This window comes from Pipistrellus kuhlii, unplaced genomic scaffold, assembly GCF_014108245.1.
Source record: "Pipistrellus kuhlii isolate mPipKuh1 unplaced genomic scaffold, mPipKuh1.p scaffold_m20_p_2, whole genome shotgun sequence".
NCBI classification, from domain to species: domain Eukaryota; kingdom Metazoa; phylum Chordata; class Mammalia; order Chiroptera; family Vespertilionidae; genus Pipistrellus; species Pipistrellus kuhlii.
In genome coordinates, this window is record NW_023425515.1 from 153,908,352 (window position 1) to 153,933,084 (window position 24,733).

Sequence of the window (24,733 nt, forward strand, 5' to 3'; positions counted from 1 at the left end):
CCAGTCGCTTAGCCTCTCTGAACCCGTTTCCTGCTCGCCAAAACTGCGATCACAACTTACTTCAGAGAGCTATTGTGAATTCTAAACACTGTCGTGCGTGTAAAACTTTAATCCAGGGCCCGGCGGAGCACCGCACGTCAGCTATTATCACTGTTACTTCTGCAGGAGCAAGGTCTTTTCCGTCCCTTTCTTTGTCAGACAGACCATTCTTTGTGCAGTCAGACCCCGTTCACACGGTGGAAAGAGAAAAGAAAAGTGCTTTTACTAGGTCGGAGATGGGCGCTGCTGGCACTCGAACCGAACCGAGCCACCCAGGGCAGCAAAGTCCATCTCCCATTTCCTTCCCTTCCTTTTTGGGAAGGGCCCCCTCGCTTGCCTCACCCCCTCCCGCTAGGTCGCTGGCCCCATTCTGGTTCCTCTCTCTCTCTCTCTGTCCTGTAGGTCGTGCGGGCCACAGCAGCGCGGGGCCAGGGTTGGCTCCTGGGTCCTCCCCACGCCGCCCCATTCTTCCTCCTCTGGGTTCCCCCGCCGCCGGCACTCCCGCGGGAATTGACGCGCTTTGGGTGGGGGTGGGTTGGGGGAGCGGTTTCTCGCTGCGCCGCTCTCAGGAGCATTACGGTAGGGCTCGTTCCCGGCGCGGCCGCCAGCCCCAGCCTCCCGAGCCCGGCGCCGGCACTGGCGGAGGCCGCGAGCGAGGGAGCGCGAGCGGGGAGGCACGCGCCCGCCCTCCGCGCCCGGACCGCCGCCGCCGCCGCCGCCGCAGCCATGGCCGAGCGCCGCGCCTTCGCCCAGAAGATCAGCAGGTACATCCCGGGCGGCGTGGGCCGCAGTCGCCGTGGCCGGAGGGAGAGCGGGGGAGTCCTCCCGCGCCCGGCCTCGGGGGTGGGTGGGTGGGTGGGTGTGGCGGCGCGGGCGCCCGGACCCCGCGGCCTGCCCTGCGGCTGCGGCCTCGCGCCGCCCTCGGACCCCGGCGCCCGCAGCCTCGCCGACTCCGGGGCCTCGAGAGCCCGGGGCGCCCGCCTCCGCCTCCGCCTCCTCCGCCGGCCCGCGGGCGCCGGGCCTGGAGTTTGGCCGCGGCTCGTGGGGGGGAAGCCCCTCGGCCGGCCGGCTGGGCTGATCGGTGGCGCTTCCCAAATTCTTTGTGTCCCCACCCCCGGCGCCGGGGAAGCCGCGGCCTGCGCTGCGCCCCACGCTCTCCTCTCCCCGCCCACTCCCCCCCTCCCGTGCGCCCCCCGGGGGTGCGGGCGGCCGCCCTCCTCTCCGCCCCGACAAAGGAGCGGCGCGCGCGGGCTGGGGCCCTCCTCCCCGCCTCCTCCTCCCCCTCCCGAGGGATCTGACAGGGACCCTCTGTGCGCCCAGAGGCCCAGGTCAGAGCGGGATTCACGGCCACGATGAAAAGTTAAGAGCCTGCGGTCTGCACCTTAGGCGTGCGGCTGCGGCTGCAGGACGTGGGGCGGACGGTGGGCTGCAGCTGGATGCTCATGCCATGTGCATTTCTGTGCGTCCCTGGGCTTCCAGCTCCCGAGGAAGAAGATGGATGGATGAGAGGCGGTGTTCTTCACTCACTGCTCCTTTCTCTGTTTGGGGTGGGTTGTCACCTTTCTTCCCCCCACCCCCAAAACTAAAAATTGACATCCCCTTTCCCCCCCCAAAAAGCAAACCTAAACATTGAATTACTGTGGAGGATTCTTGTATTTGTAGGACTTCTTTGTGGAATTATACCAATGTATAAGATGCTAGACATTTTTGGTGTCTATGGGTCATGGGGTTCCAATAAAAGAAACATTGACAATGCATTTTTTTTTTTTTTTTGACAATTGTATTTCTGTGGGCCTGGATCTTTTTAGTTTGCTGAGGTTTCTTAAAAGATTTTTTGGACCTCCCAAACAGGTCCTTTCTTAACCGCCTGAGCTTCCATCGTGCTTCTCTGTTTTGGCCCGTTGTCTATTTAAACCTAACATTTCTTTGGTTTAAGCTTTGTGCTTACATTTTTTCTTTCTTTGACGTTTTAAAGATGTATTTTATATTCTCCTTATGAGGCAGAATAGTAAATGCCAAAGGGCCCAGGCTCTGGTGTTAAACTATGACGTGAGATCCCTCCTGTTATTTTCTAACTTGCCAGCTTCGCCAAATTGTTTAAGCTATCTTAAGTTCTAGTTTCCTCCTCTGGAAAAATGGGTATGATAACAGAACCCAGATCGGAGAATTGTGACAATTAAATGGCAAAATGTGTGTAAAGTGTTTAGCATAGTGCATGGCCTATACTAGCTATCACTGAACACTTACAATGATTAGCATATCCTAAAGAGTTGTGATTGATTTAATACTCAATTAGTACTTTATTTTTATTTTATTTTTATTTTTTAAATATATTTTATTGATTTTGTACAGAGAGGAAGGGAGAGAGATAGAGAGTTAGAAACATCGATGAGAGAGAGTCATCAATCAGCCGCCTCTTGCACACCCCCTACTGGGGATATGCCTGCAACCAAGGTACATGCCCTTGACCGGAATCGAACCCGGGACCCTTCAGTCCCCAAGCCGACGCTCTATCCATTGAGCCAAACCTGTCTCGGCTTAGTACTTTATTTGTAAAACAATTGGGTCTTGATTCTGAAGGCAGTGCCATTTAAAAAAAGATATATTACTTGACACCATGCTTAGTATTAATTTATTTAATGGAACCAAAAGTTCATCTCTGAGAACATTGCGCTGTTCAAGAAATGTGCACATTAGGAATTTAGATATGAAACATATACAATGTTTGCTCTCCATCTATGGAGTTTGTCCTCAGATGGGACAGTACAACACACACACATACCCACATACACATACACTCAAGATCGGTTTTGCAAAACTAACACTAAATTCAAATTAACATAGCCTTATAAAGTAAAGTTAGGCCCTTGTTGGTTCTATCCTCAGTGGATAGAACATCAGCCTGTGGACTATTAGCTGTGTCCTTAGGCAAATTTTTGACTTCTTTGTGCCTAAGTTTCCTCATCTGTAAAATGGGAATGGCGATAAAATAAATTGTCTTAAAAGTATATTGGGGCCCGCGCTGGTTTGGCTCAGTGGATAGAGCGTCAGCCTGGGGACTGAAGGGTCCTGGGTTCGATTCTGGTCAAGGGCACATGCCCAGCTTGTGGGCTAGATCCCCAGCAGGGCGAGTGCAGGAGGCAGCCTATTAAGGATTCTCTCTTCATTGATGTTTCTATCTCTCCCTCTCTCTTCCTCTCTGAAAGCAATTAAAAAAAAAAATCAGGAGGAAGAATAGGTTTGAGGGTAGAAATGAGGTGGAATGGATATCATGATTCAGTGTTGCACATGCTCATTTGAGGTGCTTATGAAGCATTCAGAGGGAAAAGTCTACTAGGTTGTTGGTACAGGTTTTAGGTGCAGAAGAGAGATTGGAATGAAGATCTAGATTTGGGAGCCATCAGTAAGTTGATTGTAATTGAAGCAGAGGAGATGAAAGCCCAGGAGAAATGTGCAGTCTTAATTTGGAGGGAAAGCCAAGGACAGAACTGCTGTAGATGAAGTATTATTTGCTTATCGTGAGTGAAAGGCACTTTCCTCCTAGTTGCCAAATATGACTGAATAAATACTTCTGAATAAATTCTTGTTCTGCTTCTTAGTTTCCTACTAAAGGAAGTACAATAGCACAAACTCTGGAAGCAAACTGCCTTAGTCTGCCATATTAGCACTGCCCCTTGTTGAGTAAACTTGGGCATGTTACTTTATTCACTTCATTATCCCTATCTATAAAATGGGATAATAGTAGGACTTACAGGTTTGTTGTAAAGATTAAATAAATCAATACATGTAAAGTGCTTAGAACAGTGATTTTTGCTAGTGCCCAGTAAGTATCAACAATTTTTGTTATTACAGTATTTATAATATGGCTAGGACCTTTACTTGGTAGTGATAATCCCCTTCTGTGGTGTGCATATGTGAAATCTGTTGCTCTGAAAAACTTGTTACTATTTGAAATGTTATCTTTCCTTTTTTTTTTTTTAATATATTTTATTGATTTTTTACAGAGAGGAAGGGAGAGAGATAGAGAGCTAGAAACAGCGATGAGCGAGAAACATCGACCAGCTGCCTCTTGCACACCCCCTACAGGGGATGTGCCCACAACCAATGTACATGCCCTTAACCGGAATCGAACCTGGGACCTTTGAGTCCGCAGACCGATGCTCTACCACTGAGCCAAACTGGTTTCAGCATGAAATGTTATCTTTCTTTTTTAAAAAGCTTTATAATTATTAGAAACCTTTACTTAAAAAAGAATTACGCTAATTTCTTTTCTGGCTCAGTTATTCCTGATCCTTTTGCTGTTATTTTAGTGCTGTTATTTTTTGAAGCTGTGATTTTCAAGCTCTTTATTCTGTATCATTGATTGTTCTCCTTACCTCAGCCCATCATAGAAAAGCAGCATGTTCATTTTGTCAATATCTTGTCTCCCTACTTTTTAAGGACAAAGCACATGCATGTTAAGGTTTATACTCACCCCCAGCATATAATATATACATTTTTTTTGGAATGTTGACTGTAAATTAATGATCTAGGATTTTGTTTGGATTATTTTGTCCTGTTACTTGATTGATATTCAGCAGTAATGATGAGCATTTGTATATTCTTAAAATACATTTTGCTACATTTTCATCTTCATAACCCAGAGAGGCAGAAGAACATAGTAAAAAAAAATCCAGGGCATATTATACAGGTTGAAATTTTGCTTTTATCACAATAGCTATGTGACTCTGGACATTTGATCTAACTTTTCTGTTTTCATTTATTCATCAGTGAAGCAGGGATAAATCACCTCCATAGAATTAATGTAAGGATTCAGTGAGTTAATACATGTAAAAAAATTTAGAACTGTGCCTAAAACATAAGAACCATTAGAAAAAAAAGCTGCTGCTATTCTTATTTCTATATTATTTTTTGTTATTATTTTGTCCATAATCTAGATAAGGAATTGAGGCCTACTGGGCATGGGATTATTTGCTTAAATTGGAACTCAAATCCTAGTCCTCTGATTTTTGGTCTTAAGGTCTTATGCTTAAAATAAATTAAATTTTTTTTTTATTGGTTTGAGAGAGAGAAACATCGACTCGTTATTTTACCCATTTATACATTCATTGGTTGTGTCCTGTATGTGCTCTTACTTGGGATTGAACCTGCAATCTTAGCATATTGGAAGGCAGCTCTAACCAACTGAGCTACCTGGTCAGGGCAGGTCTTAACACTTTTTATTCAACTGTATTTTCTTTCTGCAAAATATTTTCTGGAGTAGTTCTAGATTTTCTAAGAGTGCTACTGTTAGCATCTCAAAAGTTATCCTTGCCTTTTTAGTCTTGCCTTTGTTAACTTAATATCATCTTTGCTGCTAAAGAAGCAGAATATAATGAAAGGCTTTCATCAGATCTTTATTTCTGATGAGAATTTTACATGAGTAGAGTTTCCTAGATATAGACTTATTTATAACCCCAGTTGTTTTTAGTCCTGAACTTGTTTATAACTCTGGTTGGGTAGGCCCAATTTTTCGATCTGCTGAATCTGCTATGTTCATTTCATTATCTCACTCCTGATCTAAGTAAATCCTTTCCAATTACTATCAACTACTTTAATGCTGCCTCTTTTGTCACTTTTGACATATACTTCATTGAGCTTTTGTTATATTCATATCACTAACTCAATGCTGAGTATCTTATAACCTATGAAATTCGTGCATGGAAGGGGGGGTTCCCCGCAACCCAGCCTGCGCCCTCTCCAACTGGACATCCTCTCGCAATCTGGTATCCTGTTTCCCCGAAAATAAGACAGTGTCTTATATTAATTTTTGCTCCCAAAGATGCGCTAGGTCTTATTTTCAGGGGTTGTTTTATTTTTCCATGAAGAAGAATACGGTACACATTTATTGTTAAATGAAAATAAAGGAAATTTATTACCTGTATATGGTACGGTAGTACGGTAGTTGTCAACACAAACCAGACAAACTGTGAATCCTACAGTATCAAGAATTTACTCATTTATTCAATGACAATCATGTCATCATCTTCTGGAACATCATCATAACAATCCAATACCTGAATTTCCTGGTGAATTTCTTGTGACTCCATTTCTTTCAGAATCAGTGGACCAAATCTCTCATGTTTAGCCTAGGGGGGCCTTATTTTGGGGGGATGCCTTATATTTCACTCAGAAGGAAACCTGTAAGTAGGTCTTATTTTTGGAGGATGTCTTATTTTCGGGGAAACACGGTACCACTGGCTCCTAACTGCTCACCTGCCTGTCTGCCTGATTGCCCCTAACTGCCTCTGCCTGCCAGCCTGATCACCCCTAACTGCCCCCCCCCTGTCGGTCTGATCTGGTCCCCAACTGCCCTCCCTGCAGGCCTGATCTCGCCCCCAACTGCCCTCCTCTACTGGCCAATTTGGTTCTGATTGATTGGTTTCTATGCCAGTCAGCATTAAAAGATCTGCCTCGTAGGCAGCCATTGGCTCCCTACAGCACCCACATTTAGTCCTGATTAGTTGGTGTCTAAGTCAGCTCCTAGGCAGCCATTGGTTCTTCATAGCATCAAAAGGTGGGGCTGCCAAAACCGGTTTGGCTCAATGGTAGAGCGTCGGTCTGTGGATTGAAAGGTCCCGGGTTCGATTCCGGTCAAGGTCATGTACCTTGGTTGCGGGCACATCCCTAGTAGGGGGTGTGCAAGAGGCAGCTGGTCGATGTTTCTCTCTCATCGACGTTTCTGGCTCTCTGTCCTCTCCCTTCCTCTCTGTAAGAAATCAATAAAATATATTAAAAAAAAAAAAAAAAAAAAGAAAGTGGGGCTGATCAGCAGTTCCAGTGGAGAGGCCTGGAGAGAAATGAAGGCAAGCCTGCTGGCCGGACTGGGAGAGAAAGAGAAAGGCAAATGCTGATCAAAAGTTGCCAGAGGCAACAGACCAGTCACTGCTTCTCTTCATGCTTCTCTCCAGCCTTGATTTGCAGCCCCTCAAAAGTCATTGCTGGGGCACTGTGCCTGCAACAGAAGCAGTCAGTGCTGGGTTGGTCGAGCCTAGGTCGTTATTGGTCGTTATATATTGGTTTTTATATATTAGAATTTCTTACTCGTGAGCTGTAGAGTAGTGTTTAAAGGGAGACTAGACCAGTTCACACAGACAATAGAGTGGTGAAGGCCTGGGAGGGATGGGTTCGGGGTGGAGGGGGTCAATGGTAAAGAAAACCCCACAACCAAAGGGGACATCTGTAATACTTTTAACAATAAAGACAAAATAAAAAAACTCCCCAAAGTTGATCTCTTATTAAGTTTTCCTTTAAAGTTTATTACAAATCATTTCTCTCATTTATCATCTTTGTTTCCCTACATCTTTTACTGGAAAGTTTGACATGAGTTCAAACATGAGTTCTTCATTTTAGCCTCAGCATACTACTGTGCCAATATGTCATTTAACCATCTTTCTCTTGAGCCTGAACAGTGTCTAATCTCTAAGGCTTACATATTTCATTGTACTTTAGTCCCATACCTTGCCATTTCCTCAGAATCTTGATCTCACAATTTTTCTTTTCCTTTCTAGCATCTTCAATCTATTCCTTTAAATGGATGCTCCCCTAAGCCATAAGACTTACTATGCCTTTCTCATCATAAAACAAAGAACCATTGAGTCTTTTGGCCTTTTTAGCTGCCAACCAATCATTCCTTTTTCTTTTCTAGTCATATTTCTCACTTGTTTGTGGTATAGTTGAGACTACTTCCTGCTTGTTCTCATCAATCCATGGCCCATATGGCTGTACTTACCATGGTACCTTATATGTACTTGAATTGTAGAACTCTTGAAGATTAGGAATCTAAGATTTTTTCCTTTTCTTCATCACTGATTTCAGAAACTACTGCTTGTTTTAAAATTTTTCTCATGCTTCCACCCTCCACTCTTTCTCCTATTTTACACTGGTTTTCAGAGCTCTCTGATGGCTGGTCTGGGTCTTTTTAATCTCCAGTGTTTAGCCCAGAGTCTGTGTAAACTGGACACATAAGTGTTTGAATGAATGCCACCCTGACAGCAGGGAGCATCTTTCATTACCTCACTTCGAGGTGACTACAAACCAGTGTAATTGATCCCTGGCTCCCTCTTCTAATTCAAACTTGTTGCAAATGAATTCTCCCTAAAACACATGGCATTCTTTTGTTTAAGAATATATAATGGTGCCTGGCCAGTGTAGTTCAGTTGGTTGGAGCTTTATCCAATATACCAAAAGTTATGGGTTCGACTTCCAGTCAGGGCACATACTTGGGTTGTTGGTTCAATCCCTGGTTGGGGCATGTGCAGGAGGCTACCAACCTATGTTTCTCTCTCTCTCTCTCTCTCTCTCTGTCTCTCTCTGTCTCTCTCTGTCTCTGTTTCTCTCTGTCTCTCTCATTCTCTCTCCTCTCTTTCCCTTCCTCTTTCCCTCCTTCCTCTCTCTTAAAACAAAACAAAACAATGAACATGTCCTCAGATGAGGATTTAAAAAAAAAAAAAAATATATATATATGTATATACTTTATATACATTTAGTGTATTAGTCATTTATTGATTATAGGTGTTGCAAATATCTTCCTACTCAGTTTTTAATATTCTTTATGGAGGTTTTTTTTCAAAATGGAGTGCTAAGTTTTAATGCAATTTATCAGTTTTTGTTTTTGTTTATGTATATATATATATATAGTGGTTTCCTATTGTGTAAAATCCAAACTTTTGCTTGCATTTTAATGTCATCTATAATCTTGTCCATTTCTTTTTCACTTATTTTCTAGCTTGCATTTTGGACCAGTCAATCTGGGGTTTTCACTGTATGCAGACAAATGCTCTGCTCGTTTGTATCTCTATAACTCTTCCGTTTTTTTCTTTTGGTATATCCTTCTTCTTTTCTAAATCTTACCTTTTCCTTCAGACTATTCTAATCCAATACCCTTACTTTTGGGATAACCATTTCTTTTTTCTTTTATCTTTTTCTTTTCTTTCCTTTTTTTTTTTCTTCTATTTTTTCCACATATTGCATCTCTAAGTAACAGATTTTTTCTGCTTTTTTTCGCCATTCATTTGCATCTAGTCATACTGTATGTTAATATACTTTATTTTCTTTTGCTCAAAATTATATCTGTAATTGATATTCATAATGTTAAGAGTAATTGATGTTTATTCATTTTTATTTCTTATTATTTCATTGTATAAATACCACAATTTTCCATTTCACAGTCAAGGGAGAATTGGATTGTTTCCAGTTTTTGACTATTAGAAGCAATGATCCTATTAATATTCCTATACATTTATTCTGGTACACGTGTGCATGAGTTTCTCTATGGTATACCCAGGTATGGAAATTGCTGGGTTTTAGGTATTTAATTGCTTGTCTAGCAGTTTTATTTCTCATCAAGTTTATTAGGTAATGTCAAACTGTTTTCTAAGATAGTTGTAGAAATTTACACTCCCAGAACAATGTTTTTTATATAATTACATCATTTAGTATTGCAGACTTGTTCGTTTTTGCCAATCGGTGGATGGGTGATGCTATTATATTGTAAAAGTTTTAATTTGTATTTACTGATGAGATTGAGCTGTAAATTTGTAAATTGCTTATTGAAATCTTTTGCCATTCTTTCTCATTGATTTTTTGCTTTGGGTTCTGTCTTTTTCTTATTGATTTGTGTGAGTACTTTATATACATTTAGTGTATTAGTCATTTATTGATTATAGGTGTTGCAAATATCTTCCTACTCAGTTTTTAATATTCTTTATGGAGGTTTTTTTTCAAAATGGAGTGCTAAGTTTTAATGTAATTTATCAGTTTTTGTTTTTGTTTTTTTTGACTGTTAATACTTTTGAGGTCTTGTTTAAGAAATACTTTGTTTTTTTAACAAATAAGGTCATTAAGGTTTCCTGAGGTCATTAAGATTTCCACCTGTATTTTTTTTTTTTTTTTAGATATACTTTTATTGATTTTTTTCAGGGAGGAAGGGAGAGAGATAGAGAGCTAGAAACACCAACCAGCTGCCTCTTGCACACTCCCTACCAGGGATGTGCCTGCAACCAATTACATGCCCCTGACCAGAATCGAACCTGGGACCTTTCAGTCCGCAGACCGATGCTCTACCACTGAGCCAAACCGGTTTCGGCGATTTCCACCTGTATTATCACAAACTTGTAGTTGACTTGTTTGTATTTAGGCTTATATTCTACTTGGGCTTGATATGTATATGGTATGAAATTTTAATTTTACTCACAGTGGGTTATTTTTTCTCCCTTGATCTGACCTTCCACCTCTGTAAGAGATTGTGTGTCCTTATTTGTGGGTTTTTTTTCTGGGCTCTCTATTTTGTTCGATAGTTCTGGTTATATATATTTTCACCAACTATAAATGCTCTTAATTCTAATAAGTCTTAGAATTTGGTAAACTCCTCCCACCTTTTTACAGTATCTTGGCTGCTGCTCTGAGTGAACTCTTTGAATTTCCATATATATTTTAGAAAACCTCCAAATCTTATTAGAATTTGACTGGGATTTCATTTAATTTATATATCAGTTTGGGAACGGTGACATCCTTATATTACTAAATTTCCAATTTATGGTGTACTCTTCATTTATTTATTTTTTAAAGAAATATTTTTATTGGTTTCAGAGAGGAAGGGAAAGAGAGAGAAAGATAGAAACATCAATGATGAGAGAGAAACACTGATCAGCTACCTCCTGCACTCCCCAAACTGGGGATCGATCCCACAGCCCAGGCATATGCCCTGACCAGGAATCAAACCTCCTGGTCTCCTCGTTCATAGGCTGATGTTCAACCACTGAGCCATGCCGGCTGGGCTGCTCTCCATTTATTTAGTTCTTTATATTACACAATGAAATTTTATAATTTTCTCTGCAAGGTTCTCACATATCTTTTATTAGATTTACTAGAGGCCTGGTGCCCTTTGTGTGTGTTGGGGGGGTGGTCCCTCAGCCTGGCCCGTGCCCTCTTGCAGTCTGGGAACTCTTGGGGGAGCTGCTGCGGATGTGGGAGAGGCTCCTTCCACCTCTGCTGAGCTTGCCAGCCATGAGCCTGGCTTCTGGATGAACAGTGCTCCCCTGGTGGGTGTGCACTGACCACCAGGGGACAGATCCTGCATTGAGCGTCTGCCCCCTGATGGTCAATGCACATCATAGCAACCAGTCATTCCACTGTTTGGTCGAGTTGCATATTACCCTTTTATTATATAGGACTAGAGGGTGTGTGTGTGTCCCTCAGCCCAGCCTGTACCCTCTCCAATCTTGGACCCCTCGAGGGATGTCCGACTGCCCGTTTAGACCCGATCCTGGTGGGATCGGGCCTAAACCGGCAGTCGGACATCCCTCTCACAGCCTTCTTGATTGCCCCTAACCGATCACCCCCTAAGCATTCCCCTGCCAGCCTGTTGTCCCCAACTTCCCTTCTCTGCTGGCCTGGTCACCACTAACTACCCTCCCCTGAAGGGTTGATTGCCTGCAACTGCCCTTCCTTGCAGGCCTGGTCTCTCTCAACTGCCCTCTCCTGCTGGCCATCTTGTGGTGGCCATCTTGTGTCCACATAGGGGCAGCCATCTTTGACCACATGGGAGCAGCTATTGTGTGTTGGAGTGATGGTCAATCTGCTTATTACTCTTTTATTAGATAGTATATAGGCCTGGTGCATGGGTAGGAGCCAGCTGGTTTGCCCTGAAGGGTGTCCTGGATCAGGGTGGGGTTCACTTGGGGTGTGGGGCAGCCTGGGCCAGGGGCCTGCAGTGGTTTTCAGGCCAGCCATGGCCCCCAGCGACCCAAGCAGAGGCCCTGGTATCTGGGATTTATTTACCTTCTACAATTGAAACTTTGTACCCTGGAGTGGAGCCAAGCCTCCTGCTCGCTTGTGGCTGGCAGCCATTTCTGTTTGGATTTATTTACCTTCTATAATTGAAACTTTGTAGCCTTGAGTGGCTTAGGCTGGCAAGGGCAGGGGGGTAGCTTGACTTCCTCCATTGCCTGGGAAACCCAAGCCGCCCTCCTGCTCTCTGTGGCTATAGCCATCTTGGTTGGTTTATGTGCATACTCTCTCTGATTGGCTGGTGGCATGGGTGTAGCGGAGTGATGGTTAATTTGCATATTACGCTTTTATTAGGTAGGATTCCTAGTATATAAGGATTTCGTACCAGCTATATAAATTGCTAAACTCTTGTTAATTCTAAAAATGTATCTGTGGACCCCTATGTAGTATGAATAACCATATCATCTAGAAATTATGAATTTTTGTTCCTTCCTTTCCAAACCTTATAACTGATTTATTTTTTGTCTTTATTACTGTGCAAATTATTATTATTTTTATTCAACATTGTATTAATATTGAGAATCTTCATTTTGTTTATGATCTCAATGCCCGTTGGTTGCTGTACTTTTATTGGTCTGGGTTCTCTAGAAATGGGTACTGAGACAAGGAATAAGAGTTGAGACTTTATCTGGGAGGCATAATTCCAGGCATCAAAAGAGAAAATGCAAATGAGGCAGAAAAGGAAGAGAAACAATATAAGGTGATAGCTTATCTCATTGGCAACTGCTCCCCAAAGAGCTGTGGAGAGATTGTTGACAGGTATCTTGCTTGGCCACACAGGATATCTTTTTATGGAGGAGCAGTTCCTCAGCTCAGTAGATGGGAGTCTGGAAGAAGAAGAAATTAATCGCCCTGCTTTTCTCCTGAATCGTGTTTTTTCATTGGTTAATTCATTCTTCTCAGAGAGATAACTCCTCTTCTCTTCTGGGTTGGATCCCTTTGGCAACCATTCTAGATGTTTCACTACTTTAAAAAAAAAAATAAATATATATATATATATATATTGATATATATATATATTACATATATGTTGATTTCAAAGAGGAAGAGAGAGGGAGATAGAAACATCAGTGATGAGAGAGAATCACTGATTGGCTGCCTCCTGGTTCATAGATCCCCGCTCAACCACCAAACCACACCAGCTAGGTTGTCTCACTTTTTCAGTGGCTTTTTATAGAAGAGCCACTGAAAAAGTGGCTTTTTTTTTATTGCAATTGTCAGAAACTCAATTCAGATTAATTTGCACACAAGAAAGTGTTGACTTAATAACTGAGTACATCTGGTCTAGAGATACATATGATGTCGGCAGACTCCTATCCTCCTGTCTTTTATAGATTTTCCACTGAGTTACAATGAGGGTTCGCAGCCTCAGGCTCAAATCCTGCCAGTTTAGTTCTGGCACAAAAGATCCAGCAACAGTTATTGGTCTGACTTGGGTCACATGTTCTTCTTTGAACAAACCTATCTGGGTTTTTTTTAGTTGTTAGTTTCAGATGTGTTAATTTTTTTTAGTGCTAAAATTTTAAATATAGTTATAATTTAATATGTTCCATCATTTTAGGGAGCAATATTCTCATGTTTTAGGTGAAGAAATTGAGTTATATTGAAATACTATAGATCAGAGTGATGGAGACATCCAAGTCTCTTTGATACAATGCTTTCTAAATCTTTGACTTAAATGTTATCCCAAAATAGTGTCAGATGGGATGCATGAGTCATTTGAGTTTTTAAAAATTTCTCCACAAAAAGAAGCTATGTCTTACATGTTAACGCATATTATATAGAAGGACTATTTCTGTTCTTTGGTTTTATAAACCAACCTATATGTTTTCTTTTTTTTTTTTTTTTTTTTTTTTTTGGCTTTTAGTGGTTACTGATGTTCTCTGAATCTAAATTCCTAAGGAATTTAACACAGGCTGGTTTATAAGTGGCACAGAGGCAGTGCCTCCAATGGGAGTTTCATTTAGCCATCAGTGAAAAGTAGGAAGCCGATCGTAACAGTGGCGGTAGTCATTAAAGTGTTCCTATTTATATGGTAGTATATAAAACTAGACATTTTCCCCGGGTATATTTAACTGACCTCATAGCTAGGTTTTGAAGAATAGAGAAATTACTGGTATTAACTATAGCTAGAATAATTTACCTTTGGAAACTTGCTTCCATAGAAAGAGGCCTGAGGAGCTTTAAGGATCTGAATTCAAACCCTGGCTCTACCATTCAAAATAAGCTTGAGAAAGTTACTTTAATTTTATCTCAATATCTATTTTCCCCTGATTATAATAATACATAGTACTGCAGAAAAAAAGGCACAAAAGAGATAATAAAAATTACTCATAATTTTTGATTCACACAAAAATCTGCCCTAAAGAAATTTACATTCCAGTGATGGTCTTTGTAAAAACTAGAAATAGCCTAAATGTCTACCAGTAGAGATTGGCTAAATATGTTCCAGTTTATGTATGTCATGGACTCTATTACAGATAAAAAGAAAGAGAGCAGTGGTTAAGCTCAGATCTTGGTGTTACTCATTATTGCCTGTATGAACTTGACCTCTTGAAAGTTAAATATCCTAATAGAGTGCCTGCCAGATAGGGTTGTTCTAAAGATTAAATGAATGAGGTGTAACAAATGTAACATTTTGCTCATTGTCAGGTAGATTGTATGTGCTTGATAAGTATTGCTGGTATTTTTTATGTGCTGATAATGTATCAAGAAAATGTTATTGTATGATATTATTAAATAATAAGTGATACATATATGTATATGTATATGTGTATATATTGATAAATACACATCTTTTTCTTGAAGGGTACCTAAGAAAATACTAAGTGGTTACATTTGAGGAATAAGGCTGGGGATTGGAAGTGGTAGAGAGATAATACCTTTTTCTTTTACCTCTTTGTGAATTTTTAAAAATATATTTTATTGATTTTTTTACAGAGAGGAAGGGAGAGGGATAAAGAGTCAGAAACATTGATGAGAGAGAAACATCGATCCGCTGTCTCCTGCACACCCTCCTACTGGAGATGTACCCGCAACCAAGGTACATGCCCTTGGCCAGAATCGAACCTGGGACCTTTCAGTCCACAGGCTGACGCTCTATCCATTAGCCAAACCAGTTGGGGCTGAAGTTTGAATTTTTTAATGTCATGCATATATATATATATATATATATATATATATATTTATTTTTTTTTTAAATATATTTTATTGATTTTTTACAGAGAGGAAGGGAGAGAGAGAGAGAACTAGAAACGTCAATGAAAGAGTAACATTGACCAGCTGTCTCTTGCACACCCCCTACCGGCGATGTGTCCGCAACCAAGGTACATGCCCTTGACTGGAATCGAACCTGGGATCTTTCAGTCCACAGACCAACGCTCTACTACTGAGCCAAACCGGTTTCGACGTGTCATGCACATATTTGTTATATTTATTTTTTAAATGTCTTCTTTTATTAAGTTGTTTTCTTTGTCTTCTCTCTATATTGAAAAACCTGCTTCTCATAGTAATTTTATTTGCATAATCATAAAGCTTGAAAGTAGTTCTGGAACCAGCCCTTTGCAGAGATGGTAAAGATATATTAGAGACTACTTTTTTAAAAAAAAGTATATTTTATTGATTTATTTCAGAGAAGAAGGGAGAGGGATAGTTAGAAACATCGATTAGCTGTCTCATGCACACCTCCCACTGGGGATGTGCCCGCAACCAAGGTACATGCTCTTGACTGGAATCAAACCTGGGACCCCTTAGTCCTCAGGCTGATGCTCTATCCACTGAGCCAGACTGGTTAGGGCTAGAGACTACTTTGAGATATGTAAACATGTTATATATCTTGTTAAAAAAATAAAGAGTTTCAGTAGTAATATTTTTACCTTACCAGTTAACACATGGGATAATAATGGTGTCAGCTATGCTTTTAAAGAAAGGTTATACATTTAGAAATCTTCTGTGGATTCAGATTTTCCCCCGCCAGCAAATATTTACCTATTTGACAGAAATGGATTAAAAAGCGTATGTTCTTGTCCCTTCTCAATAAGTTAGAAACCAACTATACTTACAGGTTAGTTTACTCTAAAAAGCATTTGGAAAGTTTATATATGATGTAATCTCTAAATTCATTTATTACTTACCTTCTTTTCACTCTTATAATATACTAGTATCTATCTCCCCCGCCCTGCTCTCTCTGCCCTTCTCCCTCCAAGAAGCTCACATCACTCGTTCCATTCTAGCATTCTCATTGAACTGCTTTTTTTGGGGAGGAGTTAAGAGTTTCTCTTTATTCTCATTTTCCACTGTAGCTTTGTAATCCTTTTTAAAGCACCCTGCTAAAGGGTATAATGATAAATAATGTGAAGATCTACCTTTTAATTGCTTAGTTCTTGCAAGGAGATTGGTAAATAGATTTAAAAACAATTTGATAGATGCCATGATTAAGGTATTGTTCAATTATCAAAATGAAGTAGAAAAGAGCCACCAGACAGAGTTAAAGAATATAGAAGGTAGGGCAAAAGTATGTTTGTAGTTGTGAGTTTGTTCTTGTATTATTATTTATTAATTATTTAATATAATAAAAACAATAATATTAATTATTTGCCATATGAACAACTGTTAACTTACTTTTGCCCCACTCACTCTGTACACTTTCTTTAATGGCAGACATTAACCTGCTTTGAGGCATTTATACAAAATAAGAGACAGCAAAGCGTACTCCAATTGAAAGTGAAGTTTTCCTTTTCTTTCTTTTTTTGTTTTGCTAATCCTTACCTGAGGATATTTTTCCATTGATTTTTAGGGAAATTGGGAGAGAGAGGGAAGGACTGAGAGAAACATTGATGTGAGAGAAACACATTGATTGGTTGCCTCCTGCTGAGCATGTAAACAAGGTACATGCTGGCCTTGTCCAGAATCAAACCTAGGACCTTTCGGTCCGCAGGCTGATGCTCTATCCACTGAGCCAAACCAGCCAGGATGAAAGTGAAGTTTTTCTTATTCCTCCCAGATTCCTCAAGAAGGTTGCAAAGGTGCCCCTAAAGAGTGAGAGTATACCAGGCCTGAGAAGCCAAATTCTTGATATTTAACTGTACCTTTTTCTTTTCCATCAAATTTTATAGTTGAGGGTTGCATTGCTATTATTTAAGAAAAACTGACTATGCAATTTATGTGCTTCTTTTAAAGAGAATGTTTACAAACCAGGCTTTCCTGCTGTTGAAATCAAATTCTGTCAGCAAGGCCAGATTCTTCTTATGCTACGGTGAAAAGCAGTCTGGCTAGTCTGCTGCCTGTCTGAACTAGCCTCCTAGGAACTCCATTTCTTTGAACGTATATGGATAAACACAGAGTGCTTGGAAAGCCCAACAGAGTGTCTTACCTAAGTGAAATAGAGTAGAAATAATCAGGCAGGGCTTTATGGAGGCCGTGATATACTGATTGAAGGGTATTTGCCCCATCTGTACCTTATATTTAATTTGCTAGCTTTCCTCATTAAGCCAGAGTAATAATAACTAAAGAGTCCTAAGCTAAATCATTTGTATCTCTAAAATAAAAGGATTTTTTTTCTTGCACATTTAATACTATTTTCACACATTAAAAATAAACAAACCAATAATTCTTAATTATGTAATACATTGCTTGACTGTGTTCAAATATCTCAATAACCCCAGAAATGGTTTGTTTGTTTTTTAAAAAATATATATTTTATTGATTTTTTACAGAGAGGAAGAGAGAGGGATAGAGAGTTAGAAACATCGATGAGAGAGAAACATCGATCAGCTGCCTCCTGCACACCCCCTACTGGGGATGTGCCCGCAACCAAGGTACATGCCCTTGACTGGAATCGAACCCGAGACCTTTCAGTCCGCAGACCGACGACGCTCTATCCACTGAGCCAAATCGGTTTCGGCCAGAAATGGTTTTTATAACTGTTTTCTTCACACCAGTGTCCAAGAGCCATTTGTTCCCTCCTTCCCCCCTCCCTCTCTTCCTCCCTCACTTTGATAGTCACAGCACTGGGACATCATAAGCTGTTTTTGTCCTTTTTCTTTTGGAGATTTCTAGTTAGCCCTTTTTTTGCATTGCCTTTGATATACTTTCTTACCTGGTACATTCTGTGGTATATTCTCTCCCCCTTCTCTTTTTCCCTGACTTCTATCTTAGATATAAACAGAGCCAGTTCCAAGAGGTCTTGTTTTTGTTTTTGTTTTTTTTTTACAGAGAGGAAGAGAGGAAGAGAGAGGGATAGAGAGTTAGAAACATCGATGAGAGAGAATCATCGATCAGCTGCCTCTTGCACACCCCCTACTGGGGATGTGCCTGCAACCAAGGTACATGCCCTTGACCGGAATCGAACCTGGGACCTTTCAGTCCCCAGGCCGACGCTCTACCACTGAGCCAAACCGGTCCCGGTGAGGTCTTGTTCTTTTATTTGACATGTTACATTGCAGCTATTTTAGACATTAAAGAAATGGCTCAACTAAATGCTTTTATTTTAGTCTAAACTCTTCTTATTCACTTTACTTAGGCTGACTGGAGATGAGAGAGACCCAGATCAGCTTATTATCCTTGGGTCATTCTGAAAGTCATGGTTGGATGGTGCATCTGAAAATGAGAGGAGGTTAGAGGAAAGATTAAATGCAACATTACTTTGCTGCAGAATGTGCATCCTTTGTTGGTTATTTCCAACATCCTATGGTGGAGAGAGTTGATAAGGAGACCAATAGGTCAAATATTGGATCATGTTCTTTTGGGAGGGGAAGAAGCTTTTCTCTTATAATTTAAGAGCATAAGTTATAGGGGATTTCTGACCTACTCTTCTTTCCATTTTGAAGTTGAAGTTAATAGCTTATTAGAAGTAAAAAGGACTTCCTTATTACCTTACTGTATGTGTTATCACTAAGTGTAGCAAAAATTGTCAGAAAAAGTAATCTATGATAAAGTGTTTTGACTGTTATCAAGAACTGTATTCATCACATTTCTTGTCTTGCATTCTCTGGGCCATAGTATGGTTAAGAGGTACTGTTTTTTATTTGGGAAAAATTCCTTGTTACTATTTAATGAAATCTTTTTATACTGAGATCTCATTGTAAATACATCCATTGTCTGGGTTGCAGATATTGCTGTTAAAGCTCAGTTTGGAACAGGTTCTTATTTTCAATTATTGTCAGTTTTCTTTTTTGGGAAAGTTGTGTCATACAGAAATAAGACAAGTATTTGTAAAATGGGGATTATTTTTTTGTATGTCTGCTATTAAAAGATTCTCTTTCACCAAAACCGGTCTGGCTCAGTGGATAGAGCGTCAGCCTGTGGACTGAAGGGTCCCAAGTTCGATTCCGGTCAAGGGCATGTACCTTGGTTGTGGCACATCCCCAGTGGGGCCTGCAGGGGAGGGCAGTTGGGGGTGACCAGGTTGGCAAGGGAGGGCAGTTAGTGGTGACTGGGCCAGCAGGAGAGGGCAGTTGGGGACCACTAGAACTGCAGGAGAGGACAGTTAGGGGCAACAAGGCTGGCAAGGGAGGGCAGTTAGGGGTGAGCAGGCTGGCAGGAGATAGTAGTTAAGGACAATCAAGCGGGCAGGGGAACAGTTAGGTGTCGATCAGGCTCGCAGGGGAGTGGTTAGGGGGTGGTCAGGCTGGCAGGCAGAAGCGATTAGGATCAACCAGGCAGGCAGGGAGGTGAGTGGTTGGGAGCCCGCAGTCCTGGATTGTGAAACGGATGTCTGACTGGGCCTACATGGACAGTCGGGCATCCCTCAAGGGGTCCCAGATCGGAGACAGTGCAGGCTGGGCTAAGGGACACCCCCCACCCCATGCACGAATTTTGTGCATTGGGTTTCTAGTATCTTATAAATTTATAGTCTTAATTTGCATATTACTCTTTTATTAGAAGGGACTAGAGGCCAGTGCATGAAATTCATGCATGGGGTTGGGGGAGTGTCCCTCAGCCCAACCTGCATCCTCTCCAATCTGGGACATCAGTCTCACAATTCAGGACTGTGGCTCTCAGCTGCTTGTCTGCCTGCTAGCCTGATCACCCCCTAACCACTCCCCTGCCAGCCTGATTGATGCCTAACTGCTCCCCTGCCAGCCTGTTTGCCCCTAACTGCCCTCCCCTGCAGGCCTGGTCACCATAACTGCCCTCTTTTACACGTCTGGTCACCCCCAAGTGCCCTCCCCTGCAGGCCTGGTCTCCCTCAACTGCCTTCCCTGAAGGCCCGGTTGCCCCAACTTCCCTTCTCTGCCAGCCCGATCACCCCTAACTGTTCTCCTCTGCAGGCTTGATCACTCCCAACTGCCCTCCCTCGCAGGCCTGGTCCCTCTCAGTTGCCTTCCCCTGCTGGCCTGATTGCCCACAACTGCCTTCCCTTGCAGGCCTGGTCCCTCCCAACTGCCCTCCCCTGTTGGCCATCTTGTAATGACCATCTTGTGTCCACATGGGGGCAGAATCTTTGACTACATGGGGGTAGTCATCTTGTGTGTTAGAGTAATGGTCAATTTGCATATTACTCTTTTATTAGATAGTATAGAGGCCTGGTGCATGAGTGGGAGTCAGCTTGTTTGCCCTAAAGGGTATCCCGGATCAGGGTAGGGGTTCCCTTGGCCCGTTGGGCAGCCTGGGCAAGGGGCCTGTGGTGGTTTGCAGGTTGGCCACACCCCCTAGTGACCCAAGTGGAGGCTCTGGTATCTGGGATTTATTTATCTTCTATAATTGAAACTTTGTAGCCTTGAGCGGAGGCCAAGGCAGGTCAGGGCTGCTGAAGCTTGGCTTCCTCCATTGCCGGGGGCATCTCAAGCCTCCTGCTCTCTCCAGCTTTGTGGCTGCTGCCATTTTTGTTGGGATTTATTTATCTTTTATAATTGGAACTTTGTAGCTTTGAGTGGAGGCCTGGGCCGGCCAAGGTGTGTGGAAAATTTGGCTTCCTCCATTGCCAGGAAAACCCAAGCCTCTTGCTTGCTCTGTGGCCGAAGCCATCTTGGTTGGGTTAATTTGCATACTCGCTCCTGATTAGCTGGTGGGCATGGCTTTGGGGTGCAGTAGAGTAATGGTTAATTTGTACATTACTCTTTTATTAGATAGAATTAACATGCTGAGATTTTGTTCTTCAAATGGATCTTTAATATACTTACCTTTCTCCCATTTTAAACCTAATTTTTGTTTTCTTTTTAAAAATAATATATTTGCTTTTTTTGTTGTAGAACTGTGGCTGCTGAAGTTAGGAAGCAGATCTCTGGGCAATATAGTGGTTCTCCTCAACTGCTTAAAAACCTCAACATTGTTGGCAATATATCCCATCATACCGCAGTAAGTAGCATATTTAAAATATGGATATGGTATGTTATTGGTATATTACTGACTAGGCCATGAAAAAATAGTGGAAAGATAGGATCCAGTAGATTGGATAACATCACTCGTTTCATAACCTTATTTATTGTTTTCTCTTTCCTGAAATTTGAGTTGGGGGAGAATATTAGGAGGTATTATAGAAGTGTTGATTTCCTAGTCAATTCTGAAACTACATTCAGGATTTAATCAATTCTGAAATTTTAACTTTGTTTTTATGACATTGACTTGAGGAAATTGGGTTAGTTGTCTTACAGTATATCTTGCCTTTTGGATTTTATGTTTGCTTCCTTGTAGACTTATTTCTCTATTCCGTGTATTTCCTGTAACTGATTAGATTCTGATGCAGCTTTTTTGAAATTTCTTCCTTATAGACTTGTTTTTCTACTTCCGTATTTCCTGTAACTGATTTGATTCTGGCTGAACTTTTTTTAAACAGCTTTATTGAAATTTAATTTATTTATCATACAGTTCATCCATTTAACGTAAAATTCAATGGATTTAACATATTCAAAGATATGTGCAACCATTGCTACAGTCCGGTTATAATATTTTCATCACCTTAAAAAAAATACTCTTTAGCTATAACCCTTTTACCCCCTTTCCTTCAGGCCCATACAACCACTAATTAAATGCCAGAAGGTTTTTTTGTTTTGTTTTGTTTTTAATATATTTTTATTGATTTCAGAGAGGAAGGATGAGGAAGAGAGAGAGAGAAACATCAATGATGAGAGATAATCATTGACTGGCTACCTCCTGCATGTACCCCACTGGAGATCGAGCCTGCAATGCAGGCATGTGCTCTTGACTGGAGTCAAACCTGGAATCCTTCAGTCCGCAGGCAGATGTTCTATCCATTGAGCCAAACCAGCCAGGGCTAAATGCCAGAAGTTTTGATGGCATGCTGCAAAGAATTGAAAGAGATCTTTAACTATGTCAGCCAAAATAAAAATAAAATAAACATGTCAGCCAAAATTCCAATGCAATGATTGCTGAAGTTAGATAAGTTCTCACATTGCCTGTGAGACATTCTGTAGTGCTTTCCTATTCTCTTTGTCACCTTTAACCCTGCTTGCTGCCCTATCACTCACTCTCTCATATAAAGTCATGTTGCAATCTTCTTTTTTTTGTCAGTGAATACAGGATCTTTCTTTGGAGTCTTGTAAAATAATTTATAGTTGTAAGGAGCTCATCAATACATCCCAAGACTAACTCAGGCTGCTGTCTCCCCATGGGCATCAGAGGGAATGGAGACCATTGTAGCAAAAATAAATTTGTTTCCTTGATCTAGCTAACATTATACCTAGAAAGCCATTGACCTTCTCTATAAATTATAGAAACAAGATCAGTTATCCTCTATGTGATTTAATGTTTTTAAGAGAGTGTCATAGCTTCCTATGACACCCTAATACTTTTTACTCTTTTTTAAAAATTGGTTTCAGAGAGGTAGGGAGAGGGAGAGAAAGAGAAACATCAATGATGAGAGAGAATCATTGATTGGCTGCCTCCTGCACATCTCCTACTGGGGATTGAATTTGCAACCTAGGTGTGTACCCTCGGCCAGAATTGAACCTGGGACCCTTCAGTCCGCAGGCCAACACTCTTCACTGAGCCAAACTGGCTAGGGCCTAACACTCTTGATATGGTTGGTATTTTGAGGAAAAATTAATTTTGAATTAGACATGTGTAAGGTTCCCCAACTTTTGTCATTATTTTCATTGAATATTCATTTGTGATACTTTAAATCTTAAAAATTATACTGCCCCCAAAATAATATCTGGATGGAGAAGCATTGACTTCAGTTTTTTAAAAATGTTCATTAAATTTTTTTATATATCTCTCTATCTGGTGTTAAAATATATATAACAAAATTTACCAATTCATTTCTAAATGTATAATTCAGTGGTATTAAGTATATCATAGTGTTGCCAAGACCGGTTTGGCTCAATGGATAGAGCGTTGGCTTGGGGACTGAAGGGTCCCAGGTTCGATTCCGGTCAAGGGCATGTACCTTGGTTGCGGGCATATCCCCAGTAGGGGGTGTGCAAGAGGCAGCTGATCGATGACTCTCTCTCATCGATGTTTCTAACTCTCCATCTCTCTCCCTTCCTCTCTGTACAAAATCAATAAAATCTATTTAAAAAAAAAAAAAAGTATATCATAGTGTTGTGCAACTATTACCACTAGCTATTTCCAGAAATTTTTTATCCCAAAATGAAACTGTATACCCATTAAACAATAATTCCCTATTCTCTCTCTCAATCCTTGGCAACTTCTATTTTCTGTCACTGAATCTGTCTATTCCATGTACCTCATATAAGTGGAATTGTACAATGTTTGTCTTTTGTATCTGGCTTATTTTACTCATCTTAATGTCTTCAAAGCTCATCCATGTTGAATCAACCTATATAATAAAAGTGTAATATGCTAAGTATCTGACCAATCCGTCAATTGTTTGGTTGACCGCTTAACCAGTTGCTGTGGCGTGTACTGACCACCAGGGAGCAGATGCTCTGACCGGTAGGTTAGTTTGCTCCTGGGGTCTGGCTGATCAGGACTGATGGAGAAGGCCAGACACACCCTAGAACCCTTCTGCAGTCCCTCCCCAGCCAGCTGGCCAACCTCCTGTGGTCTCTCCCTGGCCCCAATCCCCAGTCAGGCTACGGGACCCCACCCATGCACGAAGTCGTTCACCGGGCCTCTAGTGTGTTTTAATTTCAAAGGCTGAATAATATTTAATTTTGTTGTAAACCACATTTTGTCCATTCATCTGTTGATAGACATTGAGTTGTTTATATCTTTTGGCTATGGGTAATGCTGCTGTGAACATGAGTGTGCAAAATCAGTTTGAGTCTTTATTTGTTTTTGTTTTTTTGGTATTTACCTAGAAGTGATATTGGAACATCATATGGTAATTCTGTGTTTTTGTATTTTTTTTCATAACACCAATGTTTCACATCTGGACGTTTGTTATATAATCCTTCATTGTTTTGCCTAAATATTTTTTCTTCAGAAAATAAGTTGGGTGTCTTAATAAAAAGTATATTTTCAGCTTTGCTAAGGAATGCTCTGAACATTCTGTTATTACTTTCAATATGGTCTGTGAATTAGTTTCCTTTGGCTGCTGTGATAACTTACCACAAACTGGGTGGCTTAAAAACAAAAGAAATTTATTTTTTCATACTACTTCTGTCCAAAAGTTTGAAATCAGCATCAATGGACTGAAATCAAGGTTTTGGCAAGGCCTCACTCTCTTTGGAGGATATATTGTAGAAGAGAATTAGTTCCTTGCCTCTTCCAGATTCTGATTGTTACTTGTAACTGCATCACTTCTATCTTTAAGGCCAGAATCTTCAGATCTGTCTTTGTTATGTCTTCATATGGTTTTCTCCTCTGTGTGGCCCAACTCTTCCTGTCTTTATATAAGGATGTATATGATTGCATTTGTGATTCACTCAGATAGTTCAAGATAATGTCCACATTATATTATATTATAGATCATACCTTTTATTTTTTTATCTTAATTTTT

General features: G+C 41.0%; 1 protein-coding gene across 15 annotated transcripts in view; it reads left to right on the forward strand.

The window, feature by feature from the left end:
• Positions 1-609: 609 nt before the first annotated feature.
• The window catches only part of DOCK7 (dedicator of cytokinesis 7), a 163,560-nt gene continuing 139,436 nt past the window's right edge, over positions 610-24,733 (forward strand). For 8 of the 15 annotated variants that reach the window (XM_036448239.2, XM_036448241.2, XM_036448242.2 and 5 more), the window contains exons 1-2: positions 613-803; positions 21,060-21,165. In XM_036448239.2, coding sequence (XP_036304132.1) covers positions 766-803; positions 21,060-21,165 — 144 coding nt within the window. In that variant the 5' untranslated portion in view covers positions 613-765. Of the gene's footprint in view, positions 804-21,059; positions 21,166-24,733 lie in introns of all 15 variants that reach the window. The other 7 variants (XM_036448238.2, XM_036448240.2, XM_036448243.2 and 4 more) reach the window with 3 other exon arrangements.